At 39.1% G+C, this 26,756-nt stretch overlaps 1 protein-coding gene across 1 annotated transcript in view; it reads left to right on the forward strand.

The window, feature by feature from the left end:
• Positions 1-220: 220 nt before the first annotated feature.
• CEP152 (centrosomal protein 152) overlaps positions 221-26,756 on the forward strand; it is a gene marked incomplete at its 3' end in the record, with an annotated part of 97,779 nt that continues 71,243 nt past the window's right edge. The window contains exons 1-6 of the mRNA XM_079699119.1: positions 221-370; positions 6,550-6,643; positions 21,917-22,023; positions 22,481-22,553; positions 22,635-22,913; positions 23,995-24,142. Coding sequence (XP_079555245.1) covers positions 6,557-6,643; positions 21,917-22,023; positions 22,481-22,553; positions 22,635-22,913; positions 23,995-24,142 — 694 coding nt within the window. The 5' untranslated portion in view covers positions 221-370; positions 6,550-6,556. The remainder of the gene's footprint in view (positions 371-6,549; positions 6,644-21,916; positions 22,024-22,480; positions 22,554-22,634; positions 22,914-23,994; positions 24,143-26,756) is intronic.

Below are 26,756 nucleotides of genomic sequence, written 5' to 3' on the forward strand. Positions count from 1 at the left end.
TTAACTCTTCCGTAATTGGCTCACGGATCCACCAATGGGCACACAGGAGGAACTTCCCGCCACCTCTGGCGCCCGCTTTTAAACAGCCGTATAGTATTTGCAGCTGCAGGCGGACTTCTCAATCTAGCTTGAGAAAGGCGGAGACTTCCGCCTCTACGCCCTGCCCCAAGCCGGCATGGCCCCGCCCACCAGGCCCGCTTCTAACCGGCGATTGAAGGAGTCGGCTGCTTCTCAATGGCCTCGGGGTTCCGTGGGTTCGGTTGTGACTAGGACGGAGCTAGCGGGTTAGAGCCCGGGTGAGGAGTTTGCTAGAAGTTGGCTTTCGGCGGGAGCTAGGGTGTCTCCGCGGTGACAGCATCCGTGGCCTCCGGTGAGTTTCGCTTCTTGGCTGGGCTTGGGGCTGGGATAGGAGAAGGTGCGGGGTCCTTGGGATTCTGGCTGAGGCTTCCCGGAGGACTGACCCGTCCCCTCCCCAAATCCCGCGGTGGTGGACCGCTTGCGGGTGGCGGGGCTCCGCCTTTGACTTTGAAGTGTCATCCAGACCCCAAGATCCTACTTAGAAGTGACGTCTGGGAAGCCCTCCTCGCCTCCTCCAGGCTGCTAGGGTAGCGCTGAGTCCCGACCCTGGGGACCCCCGCCGTGGTCACCCTGGCGCCGTGCCAGTCCCACAGTGGGTGCTCTGTACACGTGTGTTGACCGAGTGCATGTGACGCTGGCAGCCGAAGCCAGCAGCCCCAGGCCTCCTGGGCTCCGTGCAGCTTGGGTCTCGCGGTACCCGTTTGCTGTGCCATAGTTGACGCCAAACGGAGTTTCTTGGTAGGGCCCTGGGTTTATCTTCGTTCAACCTGTGGTTGCCTGCTTGCTGCATCCTCTGGGCACCCTGAATGTATTTGTCCAAGCTGCTGTCGTTAGCACTGATCACAGATTATTGTCATCCTTTGTTTTTATGTGTGTTTCTTTCCCTTCACCAAATCCTGATGAACTTTGTAATCTTGAACGGTGCTTGGCAAGTAATTGTTGAATGAATAAATAGGCCTCCTAAGCCTGGTATTGCAAGTCTGAAACAGGCTAGTGTGCTCTGGCTATTTCCATTCTAGAAAGGAAGCTAGCATGTAAGCAAGTAAGTAGAATTTCCTAACTCTCAGGGCACTTAAATACCCTTTTGTGGCACTTAACCTTTTCTATCTTACAGTCATGAACTTGAGTGTGATTTAAGCTGAATTTCGCCATATCCTTCACAATGCATGACAATTTATATGCACCTCATAGATGTGAATGCACTCAACTAAATGAGAGGCTGAAATTGAAGCTATAAGAAAAGTATAAGAAATATAGCCTGAAAGTGCCAAAGAATGACTAATTTCATGGGGGGAGGGCGTCTTGAAGAAAGTGGCATTTTCATCCTAGATAAGATTGCAGTATTTGAAGGAAAGTTTCCCACACACTGCATATTCACCTTTTCTCAGATATACTGAATGCTGTTTATTCCTTTAACCTCTTTTGTAGCTGGCAGACTTCTATTCATGAGTAACATGTCATGATAAAAACAAAACTAAGATGTATTGATTGGTACACAGTGCTAAGCGCTTCATGTACATTAATCTTGTGAATCCTTGTAACCAATCTTTGAAGTAGGTACTGTTTTTTACCCCCATTTTGTTAATGAGGAAATGGAAACAGTTGTGCAAGTTTGCACAGCTGTTAAGCAGGAGAGCCAGAACTGAGCCCAGGTTGTCTGAATGAGTGCCCTCATTCTTAACCACTTAACAGCCATATTGTGTCCTTTAAGATCTATTTCTAAAGTCTTTCTATGAAACTTCTTTCAGCCTTATTTTCTTCTTAGCATACTTAATTTGTACTTTGAACTTTCCTCTATTACAGAATGTATTACAATGTATCATTTAACTATTAATTCATATCATTGTTTCCCTAAGGGACTGTAAGCTTCCCATGGCTGGTAGCATGTCTTAGATACATCTAGGCTATAACCTGGCCCACAGTAGGTGCTCAGTAAAATTTTTATTGAAATAATAAATCTGTAGAGAGCAACATGAATGTATTACATTCATTCAACAAATATTGGTTGTGTGCAAAGGGCGGGGGAGATACATTTTAATTCTGCCCCCAGAGTGCTTATAGGCTATTAGATAAGGCAAAAACAATGCTACTTTTGCTTTCTAATGTTTTGTCCAATTAAACACACACTGGTCTTTCTCATTGCAAGGAGGGCAAAGAAAACATAACCAGCGACAACAAAATGAGTGATGAGTGGGACATATGACAGAACATAGCCTTGTAAATAGGTTCAGAAAAAGTTATTTCTCTAGGAAGAAAGTATTAACCATCTTGCTATTAAAAAATGCATACTGTACACTTATTCTGCATCTTGATTTTTTAAATAGTCAATATATAGAGAGATATTTCATTATTTTTATTAGTGACACAGTATTGCCAAATTTATTCAGAAGTACTTTTACTAGGGCAAATGTTCTTTTTCAATATATTAATATTGATAGTTCTCAAGATGGTTTTCCCAATTCATACTTTCATCAGCAATTCATGAGGATGCCTATTTCCTATAAAATAGCCACTAGGGCTTCCCTGGTGGCCCAGTGGTTAAGAATCCAGCTGCCAATGCAGGAGACACGGGTTCGAGCCCTGGTCTGGGAAGATCCCACATGCCGTGGAGCAACTAAGCCCCTGTGTCACAACTACTGAGCCTGCGCTCTAGAGCCTACGAGCCACAACTACTGAGCCTGCGTGCCACAACTACTGAAGCCCGTGTGCCTAGAGCCCATGCTCCGCAACAAGAGAAGCCACAGCAGTAAGCCCGCGCACCACGATGAAGAGTAGCCCCTGCTCACCACAACTAGAGAAAAGCCCGCGTGCAGCAACAAAGACCCAATGCAGCCAGAAATAAATAAAATAAATTAATTTAAAAAAAATAGCCACCACTAGCTGTTATCATGTGGTTTTTTAAATTTAGTGGTTGAAAATCATATTTCATTGTTTAAATGGCACTTTGAATTCTTTGTGAGATTAAGCATCTTTTCAAGTTCGTTGAGCATTTGCATTTCTTTTTTTTAATGAAATGTATCAGTTGCCCATTTTAAATTGAGTTGTCTTTTTCTCATTTCTTTGTGAGAATTGTATATTGGGACTTTCTCTTGTGTTTTGCAAGTCTCTTTCTCATTATTATTTTACCCTTTGATGATATATATTTTTTATACATAATATTTGACTTGCTAATGATGGTTTTGGCCATATACAGTTTCTTTTTGTATGTGTGTATGTTTAAGTTTCCATCAAGTTTTTCCTTTATGGCTTCTGGGTTTATTATCTTGCTAGTTTTTTCTTTCTAATTTAAGTAGCCTCTTTTATTGTTCTTAATATTATAGTAAAGTCTCTGATAGCAGTAATCAGTAGTGATTAATAAGCACAAGAAAAGCATTAGCTTTTATTTTTAATTTTAGTTAAATACTAATTACCTTTTTAGTCTCCCTCTTTGTTTTTTAAGCCACAGTAAGTTTATCAAATTTCCCTTAATGCCTAAAATAATTTCTATGGTCTCTGGTAGTTTGCACTTTTCAGAAGGAAAGCTAATTTGTACCTTTTCCTCCCAGTGGAGAGAGATTTTGTTCTTTCAGATATTTTCATATTTCTTCTTTAATGACATGGTTTGGATTTAAAATGCCATTCAAAAAAAAGATATAGTTTTGTCTTTTACATTTTCTTCACATAAAAAAGAAAATAGGGAATTCCCTGGCGGTCCAGTGGTTAAGACTCCGCACTTTCACTGCTAAGGGCCTGGCTTCAATCCCTGGTTTGGGAACTAAGATCCTGCATGCTGTGCAGCCAAAAAAAGAAAAAAAGAGAAAACTAGACTTTATTTTTAAAAAATGAAAATACCTTGTAGAATTCATTATTCTCTATCTGAGAAAAAGCAGTGCTTTATTTAAAATAACTGTATTTAGCAATAAGCTCTTGTAAATCTTAATGTTCTTTTTCAGTATTCAACAGGAATTGATGGCAGATTGGTGAAGTGTTGGGAAAAAAAAACCCTCCCTCCTTTTACCTAATAAAAGGGAAATTAACCCAAATTCCCTATTCTGGCTTTAACTATAAAATTCAGGGAAAGGTGGAAAATACCATAAGAATTAGAAGCAGGAAAGATTATTTCTGCCTGGAGAATTCAGGGATGTCTTTAAGGTCCAGCTTAATTGCATTTCTTTTAAGGAGCAAGCATTTACATGGGCTTGTATTTTCATAATCTATAGATTCTATAGACTTGATGTTCACTTGAAGTAGTGAAAAAACCCTAGAGACATGAGCTTGTGCTACTGTTTTTCCCTCACCATTTCAGCTACATTGTAGGCTCTTTACCATATTCAGGTATCCATCTTATGCTGGTATAGAAGAGGTTTCTTGTAGCTGCTGGGTGGAGACAAGGTTTAGAGTCCCCAAGCCTCTCTATTTTACCTCTCAGTGAAGGAGTACGTGTGTCCCTTCCTCCATGTAGCCCTGGCACAAGAACAGAAAGGAGCAGGTCTGGTCTAAGAAGCAGAGGCTGGAAGGGTTTCGTTGATGTGAGGAGTCTGAATTCATAGAATTAAAAGGGATGGGTTGGGTATAGGGAGGGACCAGAGAGGGGAGGGATAAAGAAGGTGGACGCACATTAGAGTTTGGCTGAGAAACAGTCCTTGTAAAACAAACTAAAACTTATGGGGATTTTCAGCATCGAAATTCATATTTGTGTTAATCTGTAATACCATATTTCATCTATTATAACGTGCACATTTTCTTTTCACTTTTGTTTTGTTTTTTGCCGCTCCGTGTGGCTTGCAGGATCTTAATTCCCCGACCAGGGATTGAACCCAGGTCATGGCAGTGAAAGCGCCAAGTTCTAACCACTGGACGGCCCGGGAGCTCCCTTCTTTTCACATTTTAACATCTACAAAGAGGCTGCATTTTAAAGTTAATGATATGTCATGATTTAATTGGCCATATCTTTTTCTTAGTGGTACAGACAGAACTGTGTCATACCATCAAGGGCACCTTAGAGCTGATGAAGTGGAATATCTTTTGCTATAGAGCTATTGGCTTACATAAAAGTTTGTGATCTTAGTCCTCTACTGTCTACACGGGGGAGCTAAGTTCTTTATGGTAAAATACATTTGGATTGCCAAGTCTATGCTTCTCATTCCACTTCCAGTTTAATGACATTTTAGAGCCTGAAGAGTGATGTATGATCTGTGGCCCAGCCTCACATCAAAGTGCATTTCATTGGCGTGCACAAGAGTGGACTGAATAGAGGACAGCATTAGGCTGTGTAATTGATGATGCTTGCCTACTTTTTTGTCAGGATTGTTCAGAGTTTTGAAATTCTGGGTAGTTTCTGTGTAGTGTCAGGATTCCTAAGTATAATTCAAATCATCAGCAGTCTTTTGACCGTAAGTACTTGAAAACCCATTTCCCGCTGCTGCTTCTGCCACAGCAGTGACCATTCTCCAGGGAAGTCTTGCTGTTGCTTTGGGACAGTGTCATAGCTTCACATCCTTCACTTCTGTTTTTCCTGAGTATTTTTTGCTAGAACTTGATTTTTATCAAGCTTGAGAGCAGGACATTTAACACATATACATATTTTTTAAAATTTATTTTTGGCTGTGTTGGGTCTTCGTTACTGTGTGCGGGCTCTCTCTGGTTGCAGCGAGCGGGAGCTACTCTTCGTTGTGGTACGCGGGCTTCTCATTGTGATGGCTTCTCTTGTTGCGGAGCACGGGCTCTAGGCGCACGGGCTTCAGTAGTTGTGGCACGCGGGCTCAGTAGTTGTGGCTTGTGGGCTCTAGAGCACAGGCTCAGTAGCTGTGGCGCATGGGCTTAGTTGTTTAGCAGCGTGCGGGACCTTCCTGGACCAGGGCTTGAACATGTGTCCCCTGCATTGGCAGGCGGATTCTTAACCACTGCACCACCAGGAACGTCCCAACACATATTTTTGTTGTGTGCTCTGTGGAGTTTACTGGATTGTAAATGTTTTTGGGGGAGCAATCATTAACTCAGGATTTAGTGGCTCTCTTTCTGAAAAACATGACATTTGGATTTGTGATATTCAGAAGATGAGGCAAGTTGTGGAGGATGCTACCTGTGCCATCTTTAATACATCAAATTAGAAACTTTGAGCGTATTCTTAAAATTTGTATGTTTTGGCATATTTCTGGTTCATTATTATTATCTTATTTTTGTGTGTGGACAAAAATCTTACTGTTTGAGTTATTCTTTCCAGACCACTAGAAAGGTCTAGTTGTAGGTTTATTAGCTTTGGGCATTTTCTCATTTTCATGAATTTCTGTCATAACAGCTATTTTCTGTGAATCATGATTAATTTGTAAGAACTCTCTTTATAGTTGGAATACTAACCATTTGTCATACATTAGTTACATATATCTTCTCCCCAGCTGCTCCTGTCTTTTTGTGTATGGCATCTCTTATGTAGTTTGGTCTGGGGAGATTTTCTGGGCTATTTAGAAACCAAACATCTTTCTGTTCCTGCAGGAGGACCATGTCGCTAGACTTCGGCAGTGTGGCACTGCAGACGCAAAATGAAGACGAAGAATATGACAAAGAAGAATATGAAAGGGAGAAAGAGGTAAGTTATTGAGAAAAAGAATTCTAAACCCGATCTTAAACAATTTTATATCCTGACCAAAATTACATCATTTTGTGTCATTTTGAAGGATTTATGGTTCTTTTTTTTTTTTTTTTTTTTCCAAAGCCCCAAAACTTGATCAGCATCTGGACTTTTGAAAGGTAGATGAGTGGAATGCTTCCTTTTTTTGGACAAGAATGAAACATAACTGTATACGATGCCCTAGATAGATGGTTAGATTGCTGAAGCACTTTTCATTTAGGAGGTAGTGGTCGGTCTTGGGGCAGAGGCCTACTTGCGTGGGCCAGCCCAACAGGTTCCCTTGCTTCGGGTAGCCTGTATCCGCGTGGGGGCCACCGGTGAACAAGCAAACAGGCGAGTAAAGCAATCTGTGTAAGGGCTGATTTAGCACTGACAAATAACAGGGAGACAGGGTAAGGCGATATTAAGGCAACCAGCCAGGAACTGGTGAGGGAAGGCCTCTCGGAGGAGGAAATGTTTGAGCTGAGCCTTGACTCATGAGAGGGAGCAGCCGCACAGAAGCCCGGGAAGGATGCCCTAGGCTCAGACACAACCAGTGTAAAGCCTGGAAGTAGGCAGCAGACCCTGCATATCTGTGAAGCAGCCAGAAGGCTGTGGAATTGGGACTGTGTGAGCAAGGGGTGAGTGGTGGAGGCGGGGAAGAGGTGGTCTGGGGCCAGTCACGGCATGTCAAGGGAGGGTGTTTGTATTTTATCCTAGGGGCAGTGGGAAGCCAGTGGAAGATTTTAAGCAGGGAAGTGATATCTGACCGTATATTTGAAAGATCTTCCTGAATGCTGTGTTGTGCGACGAGATTACAGGAGAAAAGGAGTAAGAGGAGGAGATCATATTATTTGTGTGTGTGTGTGTGTAAAACGAAATCCTTGGCCCAGTAGTAATAGTAGCAGCTGGTGGGAATCAACTTGCTTGTTATGATTGTTTTTAGTTTGAGTCAGATTTCTTGATTGACTGCGATAACAGGGTGCTTTTGTACTGAATGTTGCTATGACCCATTTGTTTTTTCAGGTGTTTTTTAAATTTGTTATTGAAATATAGTTGACTTACAATGTTGTCTTCATTTCAGTTGTGCAGCAAAGTGATTCAGTTTTTTATATATATATATATATTCTTTTTTAGATTCTTTTCCATTATAGGTTATTACAAGATACTGAGTATAGTTCCATGTGTTACACAGTAGGTCCTTGTTGGTTATCGATTTTATATATAGCATGTATGTGTTAATCCCAAGCTCCTAATTTATCCCTCCCCCCTTTCCCCTTTGGTAACCACAAGTTTGTTCTCTTTCTTTCTTTCTTTCTTTTTAGGCCAATTCTGGGTGACTTCTTTTTTTTTTTTTTTCATACACACACACTGTATTTTATTTTTACAAGAGATAAATAGACTGACACCAAGCATTGTAAATGGATGACCACAACAAAAGCAACAATGATTGCAATTACCAAACACGAAACACACTCAAACTATGTCATAATATTGACATTCAGTCCAGTAATCCTCCACTGTAACAGCTCCTTTACTTTGCAGTGACAATTGATTTGTATATTTTTTGCCTCTGAGTCCTTGTGGGATTTTTTTTTTTATTCAAACAGAAAGTCACAAACATTATAATCATCCTCATCAGTTCACTCAGTCCCATGTAATTAAATTTTTTTTTCATCTTGATCTTTTGTTAGCACTTTTATGAGTTCATCAGTTTTCCATTAGAGTTCTGAAAATGCTAATTCATTCAGTTCAGCAGTATAGGCAGTTACCAGAAACCTGTACTTGTCAGAGTCTTTTCCATGAATTCCTTGAAGATGAAACCCTTTTATAGGAACATATTTGCAAAAGCATCAGAGTACACCCAGAACTGTCTGTCAATGACAAACGACTAAAAAATGACCACGGTTAAAGATTTGATGAAAGTTCATAATAATGCAATTGACAAAGAAATCTAGTTATTTCTGAGATATACATTTTAAAGTGATAACTAGAATTATGACTTATAACATTATACCAGAACGTTTAAGATTTTTAGAAGTTTCACGTAATGTCTGAAACATTTATATTAACATATTTCCATACAAATAACCCAAAGAAAGTTTAGTATTAGTTGTTTTTTTATACTGCAGGTTCTTATTAGTCATCAATTTCATACACATCAGTGTATACATGTCAATCCCAATCGCCCAGTTCATCACACCACCATCCCCACCCCACTGAGGTTTTCACCCCTTGGTGTGCATACATTTGTTCTCTACATCTGGGTCTCAACTCCTGCCCTGCAAACCAGTTCATCTGTACCACTTTTCTAGGTTCCACATATATGCGTTAATATACGATATTTGTTTTTCTCTTTCTGACTCACTTCACTCTGTATGACAGTCTCTAGATCCGTCTACGTCTCAACAAATGACTCAATTTCATTCCTTTTCATAGTTGAGTAATATTCCATTGTATATATGTACCTCAACTTCTTAATCCATTCCTCTGTCGCTGGGCATTTAGGTTGCTTCCATGACCTGGCTATTGTAAATAGTGCTGCACTGAACATTGGGGTGCATGTGTCTTTTTGAACTATGTTTTTCTCTGGGTATATGCCCAGTAGTGGGATTGCTGGATGATATGGTAATTCTATTTTTAGTTTTTTAAGGAACGCCCATACTGGTCACCATAGTGGCTGTATCAATTTACATGCCCACCAACAGTGCAAGAGGGTTCCCTTTTCTCCACACCCTCTCCAGCATTTGTTGTTTGTAGATTTTCTGATGATGCCCATTCTAACTGGTGTGAGGTGATACCTCATTGTAGTTTTGATTTGCATTTCTCTAATAATTAGTGATGTTGAGCACCTTTTCATGTGCTTCTTGGCCATCTGTATATCTTCTTTGGAGAAATGTCTATTTAGGTCTTCTGCCCATTGTTGGATTGGGTTGTTTGTTTCTTTAATATTGAGCTGCATGAGCTGTTTACATATTTTGGAGATTAATCCTTTGTCCGTTGATTCGTTTGCAAATATTTTCTCCCATTCTGAGGGTTGTCTCTTCGCCTTGTTTACGGTTTCCTTAGCTGTGTAAAAGCTTTTAAGTTTCATTAGGTCCCATTTGTTTATTTTTGTTTTTATTTCCATTACTCTAGGAGGTGGGTCAAAAAGGATCTTGCTGTGATTTATGTCAAAGAGTGTTCTTCCTATGTTTTCCTCTAAGAGTTTTATAGTGTCCGGTCTTACATTTAGGTCTCGAATCCATTTTGAGTTTATTTTTGTGTATGGTTTTAGGGAGTGTTCTATTTTCATTCTTTTACATGTAGCTGTCCAGTGTTCCCAGCACCACTTATTGAAGAGACTGTCTTTTCTCCATTGTATATCTTTGCCTCCTTTGTCATAGATTAGTTGACCATAGGTGCGTGGGTTTATCTCTGGGCTTTCTATCTTGTTCTGTTGATCTATGTTTCTGTTTTTTTCTGCCAGTACCATATTGTCTTGATTACTGTAGCTTTGTAGTATAGTCTGAAGTCAGAGAGTCTGATTCCTCCAGCTCCGTTTTTTTCCCTCAAGACGGCTTTTGCTATTCGGGGTCTTTGTGTCTCCATACAAATTTTAAGATGATTTGTTCTAGTTCCATAAAAAATGCCAATGGTAATTTGATAGGGATTGCATTGAATCTGTAGATTGCTTTGGGTAGTATAGTCATTTTCACAATATTGATTCTTCCAATCCAAGAACATGGTATATCTCTCCATCTGTTGGTATAATCTTTAATTTCTTTCCAGTGTCTTATAGTTTTCTGCATACAGGTCTTTTGTCTCCCTAGGTAGGTTTATTCCCAGGTATTTTATTCTTTTTGTTCCAATGGTAAATGGGAGTGTTTCCATAATTTCCCTTTCAGATTTTTCATCATTACTGTATAGGAATACAAGAGATTTCTGTGCATTAATTTTGTATCCTATAATTTTACCAAATTCACTGATTAGCTCTAGTAGTTTTCTGGTGGCATTTTTAGGATTCTCTATGTATAGTATCATGTCATCTGCAAATAGTGACAGTTTTACTTCTTCTTTTCCAATTTGTATTCTTTTTATTTCTTTTTCTTCTCTGGTTGCCATGGCTAGGACTTCCAAAACTATGTTTAATAATAGTGGTGAGAGTGGACATCCTTTTCTTGTTCCTAATCTTAGAGGAAATGCTTTCAGTGTTTCACCATTGAGAATGATGTTTGCTGTGGGTTTGTTATATATGGCCTTTATTATGTTGAGGTAGGTTCCCTCTATGCCCACTTTCTGGAGAGTTTTTATCATAAATGGGTGTTGAATTTTGTCAAAAGCTTTTTCTGCATCTATTGAGTTGATCATATGGTTTTTATTCTTCAATTTGTTAATATGGTGTATCACATTGATTGATTTGCGTATACTGAAGAATCCTTGCATCCCTGGGAAAAATCCCACTTGTTCATGGTGTATGATCCTTTTAATGTGCTGTTGGATTCTGTTTCCTAGTATTTTGTTGAGGATTTTTGCATCTATATTCATCAGTGATATTGGTCTGTAATTTTTTTTTTTTTTTTATAGTATCTTTGTCTGTTTTTGGTATCAGGGTGATGGTGACCTCATAGAATGAGTTTGGGAGTTTTCCTTCCTCTGCAATTTTTTGGAAGAGTTTGAGAAGGATGGGTGTTAGCTCTTTTCTAAATGTTTGATAGAATTCACCTGTGAAGCCATCTGGTCCTGGACTTTTGTTTGTTGGAAGATTTTTAATCACAGTTTCAATTTCATTACTTGTGATTGGTCTGTTCATATTTTCTGTTTCTTCCTGAGTCAGTCTTGGAAGGTTATACCTTTCTAAGAATTTGTCCATTTCTTCCAGGTTGTCCATTTTATTGGCATAGAGTTGCTTGTAGTAGTCTCTTGGGATGCTTTGTATTTCTGCAGTGTCTGTTGTAACTTCTTCTCTTTCATTTCTAATTTTATTGATTTGAGTCTTCTCCCTCTTTTTCTTGATGAGTCTGGCTAATGGTTTATCTATTTTGTTTATCTTCTCAGAGAACCAGCTTTTAGTTTTATTAATCTTGGCTATTGTTTTCTTTGTTTGTATTTCATTTATTTCTGCTCTGATCTTTATGATTTCTTTCTTTCTGCTAACTTTGGGTTTTGTTTGTTCTTCTTTCTCTAGTTCCTTTAGGTGTAAGGTTAGATTGTTTACTTGAGATTTTTCTTGTTTCTTGAGGTAGGCTTGTATAGCCATAAACTTCTCTCTTAGAACTGCTTTTGCTGCGTCCCATAGGTTTTGGGTTGTCGTGTTTTCATTGTCATTTGTTTCTCGGTATTTTTTGATTACCTCTTTGATTTCCTCAGTGATCTCTTGGTTATTTAGTAACGTGTTGTTTAGCCTCCATGCGTTTGTGTTCTTTACGTTTTTTTCCCTGTAATTGATTTCTAATCTCATAGCGTTGTGGTCAGAAAAGGTGTTTGATATGATTTCAATTTTCTTAAATTTACTGAGGCTTGATTTGTTACCCAAGATGTGATCTATCCTGGAGAATGTTCTGTGCACACTTGAGAAGAAAGTGTAATCTGCTGTTTTTGGATGGAATGTCCTATAAATATCAATTAAATCTATCTGGTCTATTGTGTCATTTAAAGCTTCTGTTTTCTTATGTATTTTCATTTTGGATGATCTGTCCATTGCTGTGAGGTGTTAAAGTCCCCCACTATTATTGTTTTACTGCTGATTTCCTCTTTTATAGCTGTTAGCAGTTGCCTTATGTATTGAGGTGCTCCTCTGTTGGGTGCATATATATTTATAATTGTTATATCTTCTTCTTGGATTGATCCCTTGATCATTATGTACTGTCCTTCCTTGTCTCTTGTAACGTTCTTTATTTTAAAGTCTATTTTATCTGACACATATGAATATAGCTACTCCAGCTTTCTTTTGATTTCCATTTGGATGGAATATCTTTTTCCATCCCCTCACTTTCAGCCTGTATGTGTCCCTAGGTCTGAAGTGGGTCTCTTGTAGATAGCATATGTATGGGTCTTGTTTTTGTATCCATTCAGCAAGCCTGTGTCTTTCAGTTGGAGCATTTAATCCATTCACGTTTAAGGTAATTATCAATATGTTTGTTCCTGTGACCATTTTCTTAATTGTTTTGGGTTTGTTTTTGTAGGTCCTTTTCTTTTTTGTTTCTCACTTAGAGAAATTCCTTTAGCATTTGTTGTAGGGCTGGTTTGGTGGTGCTGAATTCTCTTAGCTTTTGCTTGTCTGTAAAGCTTTTGATTTCTCCATCGAATCTGAATGAGATCCTTGCCAGGTAGAGTAATCTTGGTTGTAGGGTCTTCCCTTTCATCACTTTAAGTATACCATGCCACTCCCATCTGGCTTGGAGAGTTTCTGCTGAGAAATCAGCTGTTAACCTTATGGGAGTTCCCTTGTATGTTATTTGTCGTTTTTCCCTTGCTGCTTTCAATAACTTTTCTTTGTCTTTAATTTTTGCCAATTTGATTACTAAGTGTCTCAGCATGTTTCTCCTTGGTTTTATCCTGTATGGGACTCTCTGTGCTTCCTGGACTTGGGTGGCTATTTCCTTTCCCATCTTAGGGAAGTTTTTGACTATAATCTCTTCAGATATTTTCTCTGTTACTTTCTCTCTCTCTTCTGCTTCTGGGACCCCTATAATGCGAATGTTGTTGTATTTAATGTTGTCCCAGAGGTCTCTTAGGCTGTCTTGATTTCTTTTCATTCTTTTTTCTTTATTCTATTCCACAGCAGTGATTTCCCCCATTCTGTCTTCCAGGTCACTTATCCGTTCTTCTGCCTCAGTTATTCTGCTATTGATTCCTTCAAGTGTAGTTTTCATTTCAGTTATTGTATTGTTCATCTCTGTTTGTTTGTTCTTTCATTCTTCTAGGTCTTTGTTAAACATTTCTTGCATCTTCTTGATCTTTGCCTCCATTCTTTTTCCGAGGTCCTGGATCATCTTCACTATCATTATTCTGAATTCTTTTTCTGGAAGGTTGCCTATCTCCACTTCATTTAGTTGTTTTTCTGGGGTTTTATCTTGTTCCTTCATCTTGTATGTAGCCCTCTGCCTTTTCATTGTGTCTATCTTTCTGTGAATGTGGTTTTTGTTCCACAGGCTGCAGGATTGTAGTTCTTCTTGCTTCTGCTGTCTGCCCTCTGGTGGATGAGGCTATCTAAGAGGCTTGATGGGAGGGACTGGTGGTGGGTAGAGCTGACTGTTTCTCTGGTGGGCAGAGCTCAGTAAGACATTAATCCACTTGACTTTTGATGGGTGGGGCTGGGTTCCCTCCCTGTTGGTTGTTTGGCCTGAGGCAACCCAACACCCGGAGCCTACCTGGGTTCTTTGGTGGGGCTAATGACAGACTCTGGGAGGGCTCACAGCCAAGGAGTACTTCCCAGAACTTCTGCTGCCAGGGTCCTTGTCCCCATGGTGAAACAGAGCCACCACCACCACCACCCCCCCACCTCTGCAGGAGACCCTCCAACACTAGCGTGTAGGTCTGGTTCAGTCTCCCCCGGGGTCACTGCTCCTTCGCCTAGGTCCCGATGCGCACCCTACTTAGTGTGTTCCCCCCAAGAGTGGGGTCTCTGCTTCCCCCAGTCCTGTTGAAGTCCTGCAGTCAATTCCCACTAGCCTTCAAAGTCTGATTCTCTAGGAATTCTTCCTCCTGTTGCCAGACCCCCAGGTTGGGAAGCCTGACGTGGGGCTCAGAACCTTCACTCCAGTGGATGGACTTCTGTGGTGTAAGTGTTCGCCAGTCTGTGAGTCACCCACCCACCAGTTATGGGATTTGATTTTACTGTGATTGCGCCCCTCCTACCATCTCATTGTGGCTTCTCCTTTGTCTTTGGATGTGGGGGTATCTTTTTTTTGGTGAGTTCCAGTGTCTTCCTGTTGATGATTGTCCAGCAGCTAGTTGTGATTCTGGTGTTCTCGCAAGAGGGAGTGAGAGCATGTCCTTCTACTCCGCCATCTTGGTTCCTCCTCCCATAAGTTTGTTTTCTATGTCCGTGAGTCTATTTCTGTTTTGTAAATAAGTTCCTTTGTATCATTTTTCTAGATTCCACATATAAGTGATGTCATATGATATTTGTCTTTCTCTGTCTGACTTACTTCACTTAGTATGATAATCTCTAGGTCCATCCATGTTGTTGCAAATGGCATCATTTCATTCTTTTTTATGGCTTAGGAGTGTTCCATTGTATACATACATCACATCTTTATCGATTCATCTGTCGATGCACAGTTAGTTTGCTTCCATCATATGAGCCATTTTCTAATATGTAAAGTAATTCTTTTTAAGAGTCACTGTGGACCATTTGTATTAATAGGAAGCAAAGAATAGGGTCAGTTGCCCACGTGGCTGGCAGTAGAGTTAGGGTAGAGACAGAAAGCTGGCATCTGTCTCTGAGTGGATTTTGTCCATAGACATGTATTGTTTGGTTGCACAGTGTTTTTAAAACATTGAATCTATATTTAAAGATTAGAAAATTTCATGTAGTAATCCAGAATTTCTGACCTGTCTTGAAACATCCTAAGCCTGGGCCACATGTGGCGTGTGTCTGCACATGGCAGCAAGTAGGCTGGAGCTGGGCAGTGGCTCTCCCGTCCGAGCTGGCCACAGTCCCTCCCGCTGCCCCCACCCCGCCCCCGACATGGGCTTGTGCACTTGGACCTGCCAGCTTCACTCTTGTAAATTCTCTGCCGAGTCACTGAGGGCACTGGAGTTTGTGACCCTTTCCAGGGTTTCTGGATTTTGACAGGGGCCTTCACCAACAATTGTTGGTGGCAAGGGTAGGGGGTGAGGATTTTCTGTTACTTTGTGAACTCACAGCATGAGGTTTTCACAACCTTGATGGCTTTTGGGTAGTTCTCTGGCATTTAGCTACTGGGATTTTTGAGAGGATCAGTTTAAGTAGTTACTATAGTAGATTTTAAAGAAGGAGAAAAAATAATCTGACAGGTGATCTTTTTCATTGGAAAAGATGGGTAGGGTATTAGAGAGAACGTACTGCCAGGTGTGTCGTGTGGTGCAAGTTTTAAAGGGGGTATTAGTTAAGGAGGCAGTAAATTCTAGATGATATAGAACAGGGGTCCCCAATCCCCAGGCTGTGGACTGGTACTGGTCCACAGCCTGTTAGGAACCAGGCCGCACAGCAGGAGGCGAGCGGCGGGCCAGCAGGCGAAGCTTCATCTGCCGCTCCCCACCGTCCCCCATCGCCCACATTACCGCCTGAACCACTCCCCGCCACCACCCACTCCATGGAAAAATTGTCTTCCGCAAAACCGGTCCCTGGTGCCAAAGTGGGCTGGGGCCCACTGCTGTGGAAAATAGCCAGTGGGATCACTTCTTGGTAGATTATGGGCTGGGGTAGGGTAGGGAATTTCCAGAGTAAAAGGTGCTCTTAAGAGGTGAAGTATCTAAGAATGAGTGTTTCTAGCAGAGTGGAAGAAAAGAATATTTAGCTAACTTGACTCTAATGTGATGATTATGGGTCATATTAATAAAAATTGTTTCATGTTAGTAAAAAGTATTTTTACCTTTTTAAAAAAAATTGCTACGAGGGAAGAAGTGAGATCAGAGGTTAGAGAGTTTCAGCAGTAAAATTCAGAACTACTCATACTCAGCTGTATGTATATTTTGTAAAAGCAAGTTAAAATAATTGGCTGATCACACCTAAGTTCGTTTTCATATCCAGAGGCCTTTTCCACTTTCTCAATCTCCCTGACCCTACGATAACAGAATAGTTTATAGCCTTAAGTGGTTAAAGAAAAGAATGGTCTTTTCACGCCTGCCTGGTTGGTAGCTTTGGGATTGCCAGGTGGATTAGAGTGTTAGTAGTAGGCTAATACACATTGCTTTCTCTACTTAATGAATCGCTTTGTATTTAATTCATTTATGTAGGTGGAATGCTTGCATCACAAGGATGTGCTGTAGAGCTGGCCAAGCAGGCCGTATCTGACTCATAGGCTACCCTGCTAAGGATTTGTGAGATCCCCTCTCTGTAAATGGCAGAATAATCCTGATTTTGACCGTCTAGTGTGAATGGCCAGTTGCTAATACAATAGGCTTTACCAAACTGTTCGATTTGGATGCTTTGGGATCAGCTGGAGTGTTGTCCACACTTGCCCATAAGTCAGTGAATAAGCCATAGTCAAATTCCAACCTCCATCCCATCGTAACTGGCAGTTCTGCAGTGATGATCTGGACTTTTCCATTTCTATTCCCTCCATTGTTTGCATTGAAGAGTAAATGGAGAATGCATTTAATCTTCGGAAAGGGAAAGGATTTAATAAAGTGATTCAATATTCAGCGGACATTTAGACCAGTGGAATCTCAAGCCACAGACCACTACAGATAGACCCATATTTTGAAACAACCTCCAAGAATTTTGCAGAAAAGTAAGGCACTATAATCATTTCTAAATCGCTACAGTTCTAAGTGGTCTATTGGTAAAAATTTGACCACTGTGTTCCAGGGCATAGCAAAGAAATGCATAACCCACAGCCTCACCCAGTGTTTCACCGGAAACTCCATCTCCTCCACAGTAAACAGAGCAAATTAGGGTGCAGGTGAGGAAGGGTGAGAATACCATGGAGATATAGTATCATAGTAATTAATATTCATATCACTCATTTTCCTCACAACTTCTTGGAGCACGTTACTTTGAGAACTGCTGATGTAGCAAGAAGGACAACTACTAAGTAGACCTCATCCAAAGTACTCTAGGCAAACTTTTACTTGTAAAGCTGGCCCAGAGAAGAGGACTTCAAAAGTTTTTTCATTAAGTCATTCATAATGTAACAATATGATTTTGCAAAATATTTTTCACCTAAAGTTACTATACTTTGCACTTTCATCATTGAATATTAGAGACATATAGTTGTTGTCATTGCAGTTGCTGTAAGCTCTAAAGTTACTGGTACAGCCACAGTTTAAGGTTGAGTATCACTTGGGATCTCATAGTTTGCTGGCGCGTACCTGTACTTTCTGCAGTGTCACCAGAAGTAGCTTTGGGATTATTGCTTGGTTCTAGATAGTAAAATTATGTATGTAAGTATGTATTTTGGAGCTGGTGGTTTGGGGCAGAAGTACTTAGTAATCTGTGTTTATCAAGAAAATACTTGATGATCCTTCGTTGAGTGACGATATTATTTGAAGCCTGGAAAATGATCTTGAATAGAAAGGTAAGTGGTTTGAGTAGCATATGGCAGACAGACACTTGCACCTGGGAATACTGATTTGAGTCTCTCTTAGTTTTTATATCAATACTTCTCTAGTAGAATAATAAGCTCAATTGAGGTTGGAATCGTTTATTTTAGAGGTTAGGCTTTCCATTGCATAGCCTTTCTTCCACTTTTAACTGCCTTGTTTGATGTTACTTCTGGAAACATTTTTGATATTTTGTCCCCACTAGGGGGAGTTGTAAGGCTAGCATTTGTTTACATTTTATACAATATTATTTGACTTATTTAGTGGAATTTTCTCATAGTCACCTAAGAAAAGCAAATTAACAAATGGTTGAGTGTTCATATTGTATATTTTTGTTCCTATCATATTCTGTTTTCTTTTAGCGATTTCTTATTCTTTATCTCGATTGTGCCTTTGAACTGTTTCCCATAATATATAGGTATTTTTCAGGGACTGTCACAGTGGGGACAAAAACACTGAACTCTCTGGCAGACTGACGCTTGCTCATATACAGGCAGGTAGAAACTTGTCTTCCAGTGACTGACTGAATGTCATGTGGAAGAAGATAGGAGTGGGAATGGAGAGATTCAGGTTCCGGTGCTGGCCGTGGGACTGTAACTCTCACTTTCATGGGCAAGCCCCTGACCTTCTCTGGGCCTTGGTGTGCTCACATTTAGAAGGAGAGGTTTGGCTTGGAGGAGCTCCAGTGTTCATTCCAGGTCTAAAGTTCTATTATGTGTCACCTGCAGCGTAGCAGGTATTTGTCTAGTAAATGTTGCCATGTTTCTTTTTCAGATGTGTGGCAATCCAGGCAAAGTCTTCCCCACTAACACTGTAAAATTTGTTTTAACTAATGGAATGGGTTAAAAAAAATTCCGTGCATAGTATAATTCATAGACTAAAGCTCTAGCTACCAAGGTTTTTGACCCTTTGTCAGTCCCATGTTGGGCCTTTTCAAGGATGTTTTTAACTTGTCTGTGAGGCTAAAATGAAGATTCTACTTGGTGTGTATCCATGAAGGCATTATTTAACAACTCATATTTTAAAATATCAGGATCTTTTCATCAGTGTACTTGTTGGGTAACCTGTTCAAAACGCAGATGAATGTTGGCCACTCCATTTGCTGCTCTGCTCTGGGGGGAAGATGTATTGTATGGTTTGTAATCTTAGAAGTCTTGCTTTCATGAATATCAAGGATTATAGACTCTGAAGACAGTCTGTTTAGTTAATTAAAGCCGAAAAATCCCAACAAAAGGTTTACATGTTCTCCGTTTTACATTCCCCTTAAACTAGGCTTTTTGGATGTTCTATGTGGGTTATTGTAAAGTGTTTTGTTGCTGAAGTTCTTTGAGTAAGATGCCCTCATTTTTTTTCTTTATTTTTCAGGAACAAACACATGAAGTAGTAAAGGGAAAGGAGTTTATAGAATAGTTTAGAATGCATTTCAATAGGTGCCTTAGCAATGGTAAATTATCTTTTTTCTAGGGAAGGTATCTCTTTAATTATTAAACTCAGCTGATATTCAATAATATCCCACCAAGAAGATTGCATTTGCAACCAAAAAACAGTACTTCTTCCAAATGTGATGAGTGGAATTAAATCTTGCCATTTATAAGGATTGTTATCTTTGTCTTTGAATCCGTATTTGGTAGTCTGGTGGATCTTTAATGAGGAAAATTTAGTTTCTAAAATTCTCTGTTTTGTAACATGTATAAGTTGATATTGTAATTTTGTGTTTCATGGCACAAGTTTCAATGACCCACAGAAAAATCTGTTTGACAGTGTATATGAGGAGGGTACACTTTGATTCCAGGAATGGAAACCTGGGGGTGGGGGGCTGGGATTTTGTTCCTGAATGGCCTCTCTCTGCCCTCAAAGTTATAGAAACCAAGGAATATGGCCCAGCTATGCCAAAGAACTTGATGGAGAAATTTTTTGAAGGTGAATGAAATGATTTAAAAATGTTAGTACAGGTGTAAAATATTCTATAAAACACTTAATACAATAGGGATTATTTTGCTACTTGATAAGTTTACCTGTGGATCCAGAAGCATTTTGATGAAGTTATTGCTTATGCTCAAATTAATCTTCCTCCACTGATGCCAGTTTGATTAATTTTGTGGTGTCACAAAGGAAGCTACAAGAACTGCTTAATTATTGTGTAGCTTTTTCTGTCTCTGTGAGGGGGGAAAAATGTACTGTTTAGATGTGCCTGTCAAGGTTCCTCTAAATTATAAGGCTATGTACTTAAACCTCACTGAAGGTTTAGAAGAAAATATTCTTTCTGTACAGGAGTGCTTACTTGATGTAAGTACAAAACATTTATTTTGGTTTTTTTCCCTGTGTTATGTGTGGGTATACTCTTTTTTTTCCATAAAGATCTCATAGATTTTTTTTTTCTTAGTGAATTTTGTGTCTTTGTGAAATCATTTTGTTACCTTTCTCTTTAGTCACATGCGGTATACTGATATGTTGATGTGTTCTGTTTTGTTTTTAGTGTTTCTTATTCTTTATATATCTTTGGATCAACTGTAATACAGCTAATTCTCAAAATGATTTTTCAGTTACCTTTGTGAGCAGGTGATCAATAAGTCAAGGTCTTGGTTGTTAATATCAGTATCATGATAACTTTTCATTGGACTAGAATATTTTCCTCTTGTTGCATCTTTAAAGAACCAAATGGACTGAGAATACTTGTAAACAAACAATCCAGTGAACGTTAGAAATATGTTATGTGGGTGAGGAAGCATCCCCCTTCCCCACCTCACGGACCCCACTTCCATTCCCAAATGTGACTTCACCAAAACTCAGTTAACAGTTGAGGCATTCCTTTCAGACCTTTCTTAGAATATTTTTATTTAACTTTCACCATATGCATTTTGTTTAAGAATGTTTTTTGATTATAAATGTAATACCCAGATATGTTTTATAGCTACATTTCATTTATGTTATTCTAATGGCAGAGAAATTGGGGAGGGGACCTTCCATAGACTAAGAAGCAGCTCATTTTTTTTTCCTCCAGGGCTTTATAGAGTATTTAATATCTTTAAACTCAGTCATTTCATAATTTTACGGGATTGATTTACACACTGTGGAGGGACTCAGTTAGCTTACTAATCGAACTGGTGCTTAACTTTTAAAGAGAAGTCATTATAAGCAGTCTGCTGACTCTTTAGTAACATAATATATGAATCTTATTATTACAAATTTTAAGCCATTATATTGGGATTTGAACAAAGACGTTTATAGATATTGAAGTTCAACAAATCTGACAATTCATTTGTCTCTTTATCATGGTTTATCTTGAAACTTGAGTGAATTTATCTAGTTGTTATAAGACATAATACTAAAGATGTAATTTTTCTAGGAAAATGGAGAGCAAAGTCATGTGCTTTTACATCAGTTTTAGAGTTATGCTTTTGACAGTGCTTTATCTGTAAAACCCTGAGTCTTACAGCTTCTTTTTACTCAACTGTTTATAAGAGCCAACCATTGTATATCTTTTCATCATTGGAACTGGACGGCTGTCTACTAATTAGTCACTCCCCAAGAGGTTTCTATCACATTATTGGAGCTTTTAAGGGCTTCTAGGCCACCTGCTGCTGCTGCTACCCTTATCACCTGGGCAAAGCGCCTCTGGCTACTCAGATTCCCTCGGGGGGTGTCTGATTCTCAAGTTCTCCAGGTCTGATTACTGGTAGAATCCATAACATGATACAACATGATACCGTGATCGTACCATTATTATGACTTGCTGTGTTTGCCTAAAGAAATTTTAAAATCCTGTTTTATGTGTACTTGAATCTAAGACCTTTGTAGAAGAAGGTAAAGCCTTCTAATATAAATCCTGATGTTTATGTGTTTCCCTTTCCCCAAGTGAAATGATGAACGTAATTCCTGTGGAATTTAAGACATTGACTACATAGAGAAATTAGGAACTTCTTTGACTTCTACAGTCAAAATCACTCGTTCCAAGGCAGCTTTGGTTTGGCATCTTGTGTTTAAGCCAATGTGATATCGACGCTGACCTTCCTGTCTCAGTTGCAGCAGTTACTCACAGACCTTCCTCACGATATGCTGGATGATGATGACCTGTCCTCCCCCGAACTCCACTATTCGGACTGCAGTGAGGATGGCAGAGAGGAAGAGTAAGGACCCAAAATCCCTTTCACTTGTATATCACAATTCTATGTCTTTTTCTTTAGATTCTCTTGCAAGCAATAATACTGGATATGATTATAAAATTGTAGACTAATCCTTAAACTTTTAGATGAAGTTTGGAGGGAAAACACGTTAAAATCTTGGGCTTCTTTGGGCTTCCCTGGTGGCGCGGTGGTTGGGAGTCCGCCTGCCGATGCAGGGGACGCGGGTTCGTGCCCCGGTCCGGGAAGATCCCGCATGCCGTGGAGCGGCTGGGCCTGTGAGCCATGGCCGCTGAGCCTGCGCATCCGGAGCCTGTGCTCCGCAAAGGGAGAGGCCACAGCAGTGAGAGGCCCACGTACCGCAAAAAAAAAAACAAAAACAAAAACAAATCTTGGGCTTCTTTGTGATGTCTGTGTCCAAATAAATGATAGGCTCTAATCTAAAGTATTGATTTTTCTCAAGACCACATCATTCTGAGCAATTGGCGATGAACTGGAATGAGCATCAAGTGCTGCCTAAATCTCCAAGTGTAAATGTAAGTATCTGGTGTGATAATGACTTTGATGAGGGTGGGAACAGATCTTAGTGCTTTTCTTTTACTCTTGTTATCTAATAGGACTATAATGAGATTCGGGATGTGTATATTGGAGAGAAAAGTGGCAATGGCTGGGAAGAGAATCAAAGTAGAACTGAAGACCAGCATCCTGGGTATCATCCTGAAGGAGGTGGAGATGAAGGCGGTAGTGGTTATAGTCCTCCGAGTACATATGAACAGACTGATTTATATCACCTTCCTGAAAACTTCAGGCCATACACCAACGGTCAGAAGCAGGAATTTAACAGCCAACCAACCAATGTAATCACATTTTCTGATCCTCAGAGGAGTCATTTTCAGGTATTGTAAGAACTTGACTTTACTTTCAAGAATTTGTTTATGTGTGTACATGCATTTGCTGTGTGTGTGTGATTAAGAAATATTCGTAAGTGCAACAGTAAGATTTAAGTACAAATATTGCTGAGAGTGCATTTATTCAGGCTCATGCTGAATTAGTCATGCTGTTTTCTGTTTACAATCGAATTAAGTAACCTTAAATGAGAATTTTAAAATAGAGACTTTGTGGAAACAATTAAACATTAAAAGTTGAGTCTGTCAAAGAATAGCCATCTCCATTTATTGCTGCTTCTGGCTTCTACCATTTACTATGCTCCGCTGAAAAGCTACATTCAGGTATCCTGATATAGTTTGAAAGCGGTTAATCCTAGATGACACCAGTCAGTTACCTTGATTGTCTCCCTCATCACCCTTATCACAGATTTTGGGTCAAATACTTCAAAGCTGATATCTGTTTTGTGATGATATAGCAGTAGACAGGATGAATGTTGAGGAAAGGAACAGTTTTTTTTCCTCCCTGGGAGAGTTTGATGAAGCAAGGCCTTAGGGTACAGTTAGCTGCTTCTTAGACTTTCTCAATGACAGTGAACGCCTCATTTTGCCAATAGATATTCTGTGTCACCTGATGACAGGATAAGTTTTTGGTCCTTTTAAGGTGGTTATTTTCTCTTACTTCCATCTTTATAAAATGTTATTCATTCCACAAAAGTTATTGAGTATTTATTACATATGAAGCATTGTTATCAGGTTCTTGTTATTGCATATGTGCATTTCCACGATGTTGGCATCATCTAAATCATTATTAAATATTTATATACAATCTTACTGGAATTCTTGAGTGTTATTTATGGAATTGGCCCCATTATATGCTCAAAAGTACAATTGCAGGCTTTCAACGAACAGTGTTAAATAACAGTAAGTGCTATTTTTAAGCAAAGATGTATGTATAAAATTTGTAATTGTACCACAATTAAGTTCTATAACAAAACTAACTTGTCTAATTCAGATAATTTTTGAAGCAAAGACCAAATCCTAATTGTCAATTTCATTTATCATCTTGTAATAGCAATTTGGTATGTCACAAGGTCCCAGTTGTCAAGCTTTGGAATCATATAAAGTGACATATAAACCTTACCAGTCTTCTGCCCAGAATAATGGCTCACCAGCCCAGGACACTGCAGGAAGTGACACATTTGAAGGCCTGCAACAGCAATTTCTAGGAGCTAATGAAAGTAGGTATCAAGTTTATATTTATTTCTTAATCACATAATCGGAGAACTTTGAGCACTTTGAGCATGTTCAAGAATTATTATTTTTTTAAGTATGATAATGGAATTTTTTTAAAGAGTTGTATTTTAATAGATATATTCTGAAGTATTTATGAATAAACTGATAATGAAGTCTAGAACTGACTTCAAATATCATGTTGTTGGGGGTAAGTTTGGGTGGGGATATAGATAAAGCAAGACTGGCCATGAATTCACAGTCGTTGAATCTAGGAGACAGATTCATGGGATTCATTGTATTCTTCCCTCTACCTTCTTATATATTTGAAATTTTCCCTAATGAAAAATTAAAATAAATTTTCTCAGCTGTATTATATTTTAGTCATTCTAGTTGGTTAAGACTTCATTAACTTCATATATTTTTTTAACTGAAATCTAATTTGGAAAGTGAAATGTAGTTTTCCTTTCAATCTTAGATTTTTCATTATATAGAAATGTAATTTAGTAAGTCAACCACTATCTTAATTTTTTCTTTTGGTTTTTAGAGTTTTACTGTAATAGGCAACTGTGATATAAATTACTTTATACTCAAAATTAAAACTAGACTTACATCTCAGGTTTAGTCATGTGACACTTGCCAAAATAATTTCTTTTACATAGTGTATGTATCAATATGAATGAGAAAAGTGCTACTAGAGAATTTCGAGGAGATCTAAACATTCAAAACCAAACTTGTACCTGACTAACCTGAATCAGTGTTTTCATATGTCCAACTTTTGTTATCATACTCTCTGGCATGTGAAATGACTTCCAGTTGTTGTGCATGTTGAAGAGCCACTGTGATTCTAGAGTGTGACAGCAAGTTTTTTCTTTGTTTGTTTTACATTTAAGAAGCGGGCGAAAGGCATATTGGATATTCTGGGTTTCTGGCACTGTGCCAACGAGAAAACTGGACTTAGTGGCCCTAACTTTATGGTGCTGCTTCCATCTCATGCTTAGACTGTAGGATAGTTACTGGGGAGGTGGCCAGAATGCCCTTTCCCCCAGGGAGTCATCGGCAAATGTGGGGGGATAGCCTCTCTTTTTCCTGAGTTTTTGTGGAAGTGGATAGTGTGTTTGGCATAACTGATTTGGGGTTGAGTAAATAAGTATCCCAACAGTGGCCTGATACCTTGGTGTTACTCTTTCAGTTCTGCTGTGTTCAGTTACATTTATAGCTCCTGGTTGCTTTGCATATATCACCTTTCATCACTTCCTTAGCAGTCTGCATTTTATCATGTTGATTTATTTTTTGTTTAAGTCAGTTACACATTTGCCTAAATTTGACATTTGGAAGTTAATTAAATAACTTAATGGTAGTGCCTAATTTAGTGATTATAGCTTCTTAGTAACAGTAGTTTAAAAAATTGAGTTTGAAGAGAGGAGTGGCTTGTAGACTGTGTTTATTCCTGGGCTAGCCCTGTTCTAAGGCCCAAGAGGAGTTTGACTTGTAACAGAGTTTTCAGTCTTCAATTTTTGGGGGTTTAACCATGTCTTTTTTTAAACAGAAGACTGTTTTATTTGTTAGCATGTAGAAGCATTGTTCTTGTAGGAAATGAAAAATATTTGTCATTGTGTAGTTGAAGGATTATCCTTCTCCTACGAATCACGTTTTTCTTTTTTCCCCCAATGATTTTTAAGTGGTCCTTAAAATGACTTTGTTTCTGAAAGAAGACCTCAAAATTCTTTATTAATCTATTATTTAATTTATTAATTCAGCAGTTCTGTGCCAGTATAAATATGCATTCATTCCTGTTTAAAATAAAATAGTTTAAGAAGGATGTCTAGAAATTTTCTTTGAAAATGGTTTTATAGAAGTTGATGTACTTTTATTTTTTCAATTTTATGAGAGCATGGAACTCTATTCCTTTGCAATTGATATATACTTCCTTTTCTTTTTCATTTTTTTTTTTTTTCTGGCCATGCTGCACAGCTTGCGGGATCTTAGTTGCCCAACCAGGGATTGAACCCATGCCCTCGGAGGTGAAGGCATGGGGTCATAACCACTGGACCACCAGAGAATTCCCTATACTTATTTTTCATTAGCCAAAATGGTAGTGATTCAGAGTTATACACCAAACTAGTGACTTTTCAAACTTTTCTGGAAGTGACCATAGTAAGAAGTACAATTTTTACATTGTGATGTGGTCTATAATATTTATCTATATAAATATTATGTAAATGAAACAGAAGTTTCACATAATAATACCTATTTCTACTACATGATACACTCTGATATATTCTATTTAATCTTGTTACCAAACCAAAACTTGGGTCTGCTCGCCCAAGTGTAGTAAAGCCAATCTACTGACACCGGGTTGTGGTGAGGGAAAGTGCAGCATTATTGTAAGGTGCCATACGAGGAGTTTGGGCTTTCTGAGCATCAGCTGTCCCGGACTTCTTGTATGGCACCTTACAGTAAACGCTGCACTTTCCTTCACCAGAACCTGGTGTCAGTAGATTGGCTTTACTGTGTGTGGGTGAGCAGACCCAAGTTTTGGTTTGGTAACATTTTTTATTAAAAATGCTAGTCACAATCTGCTGAATTGATTTCATGATACTCTGATGAGTTGTATTTGCA

This window comes from Hyperoodon ampullatus (assembly GCF_949752795.1).
Source record: "Hyperoodon ampullatus genome assembly, chromosome: 3".
Lineage (NCBI taxonomy): Eukaryota > Metazoa > Chordata > Mammalia > Artiodactyla > Ziphiidae > Hyperoodon > Hyperoodon ampullatus.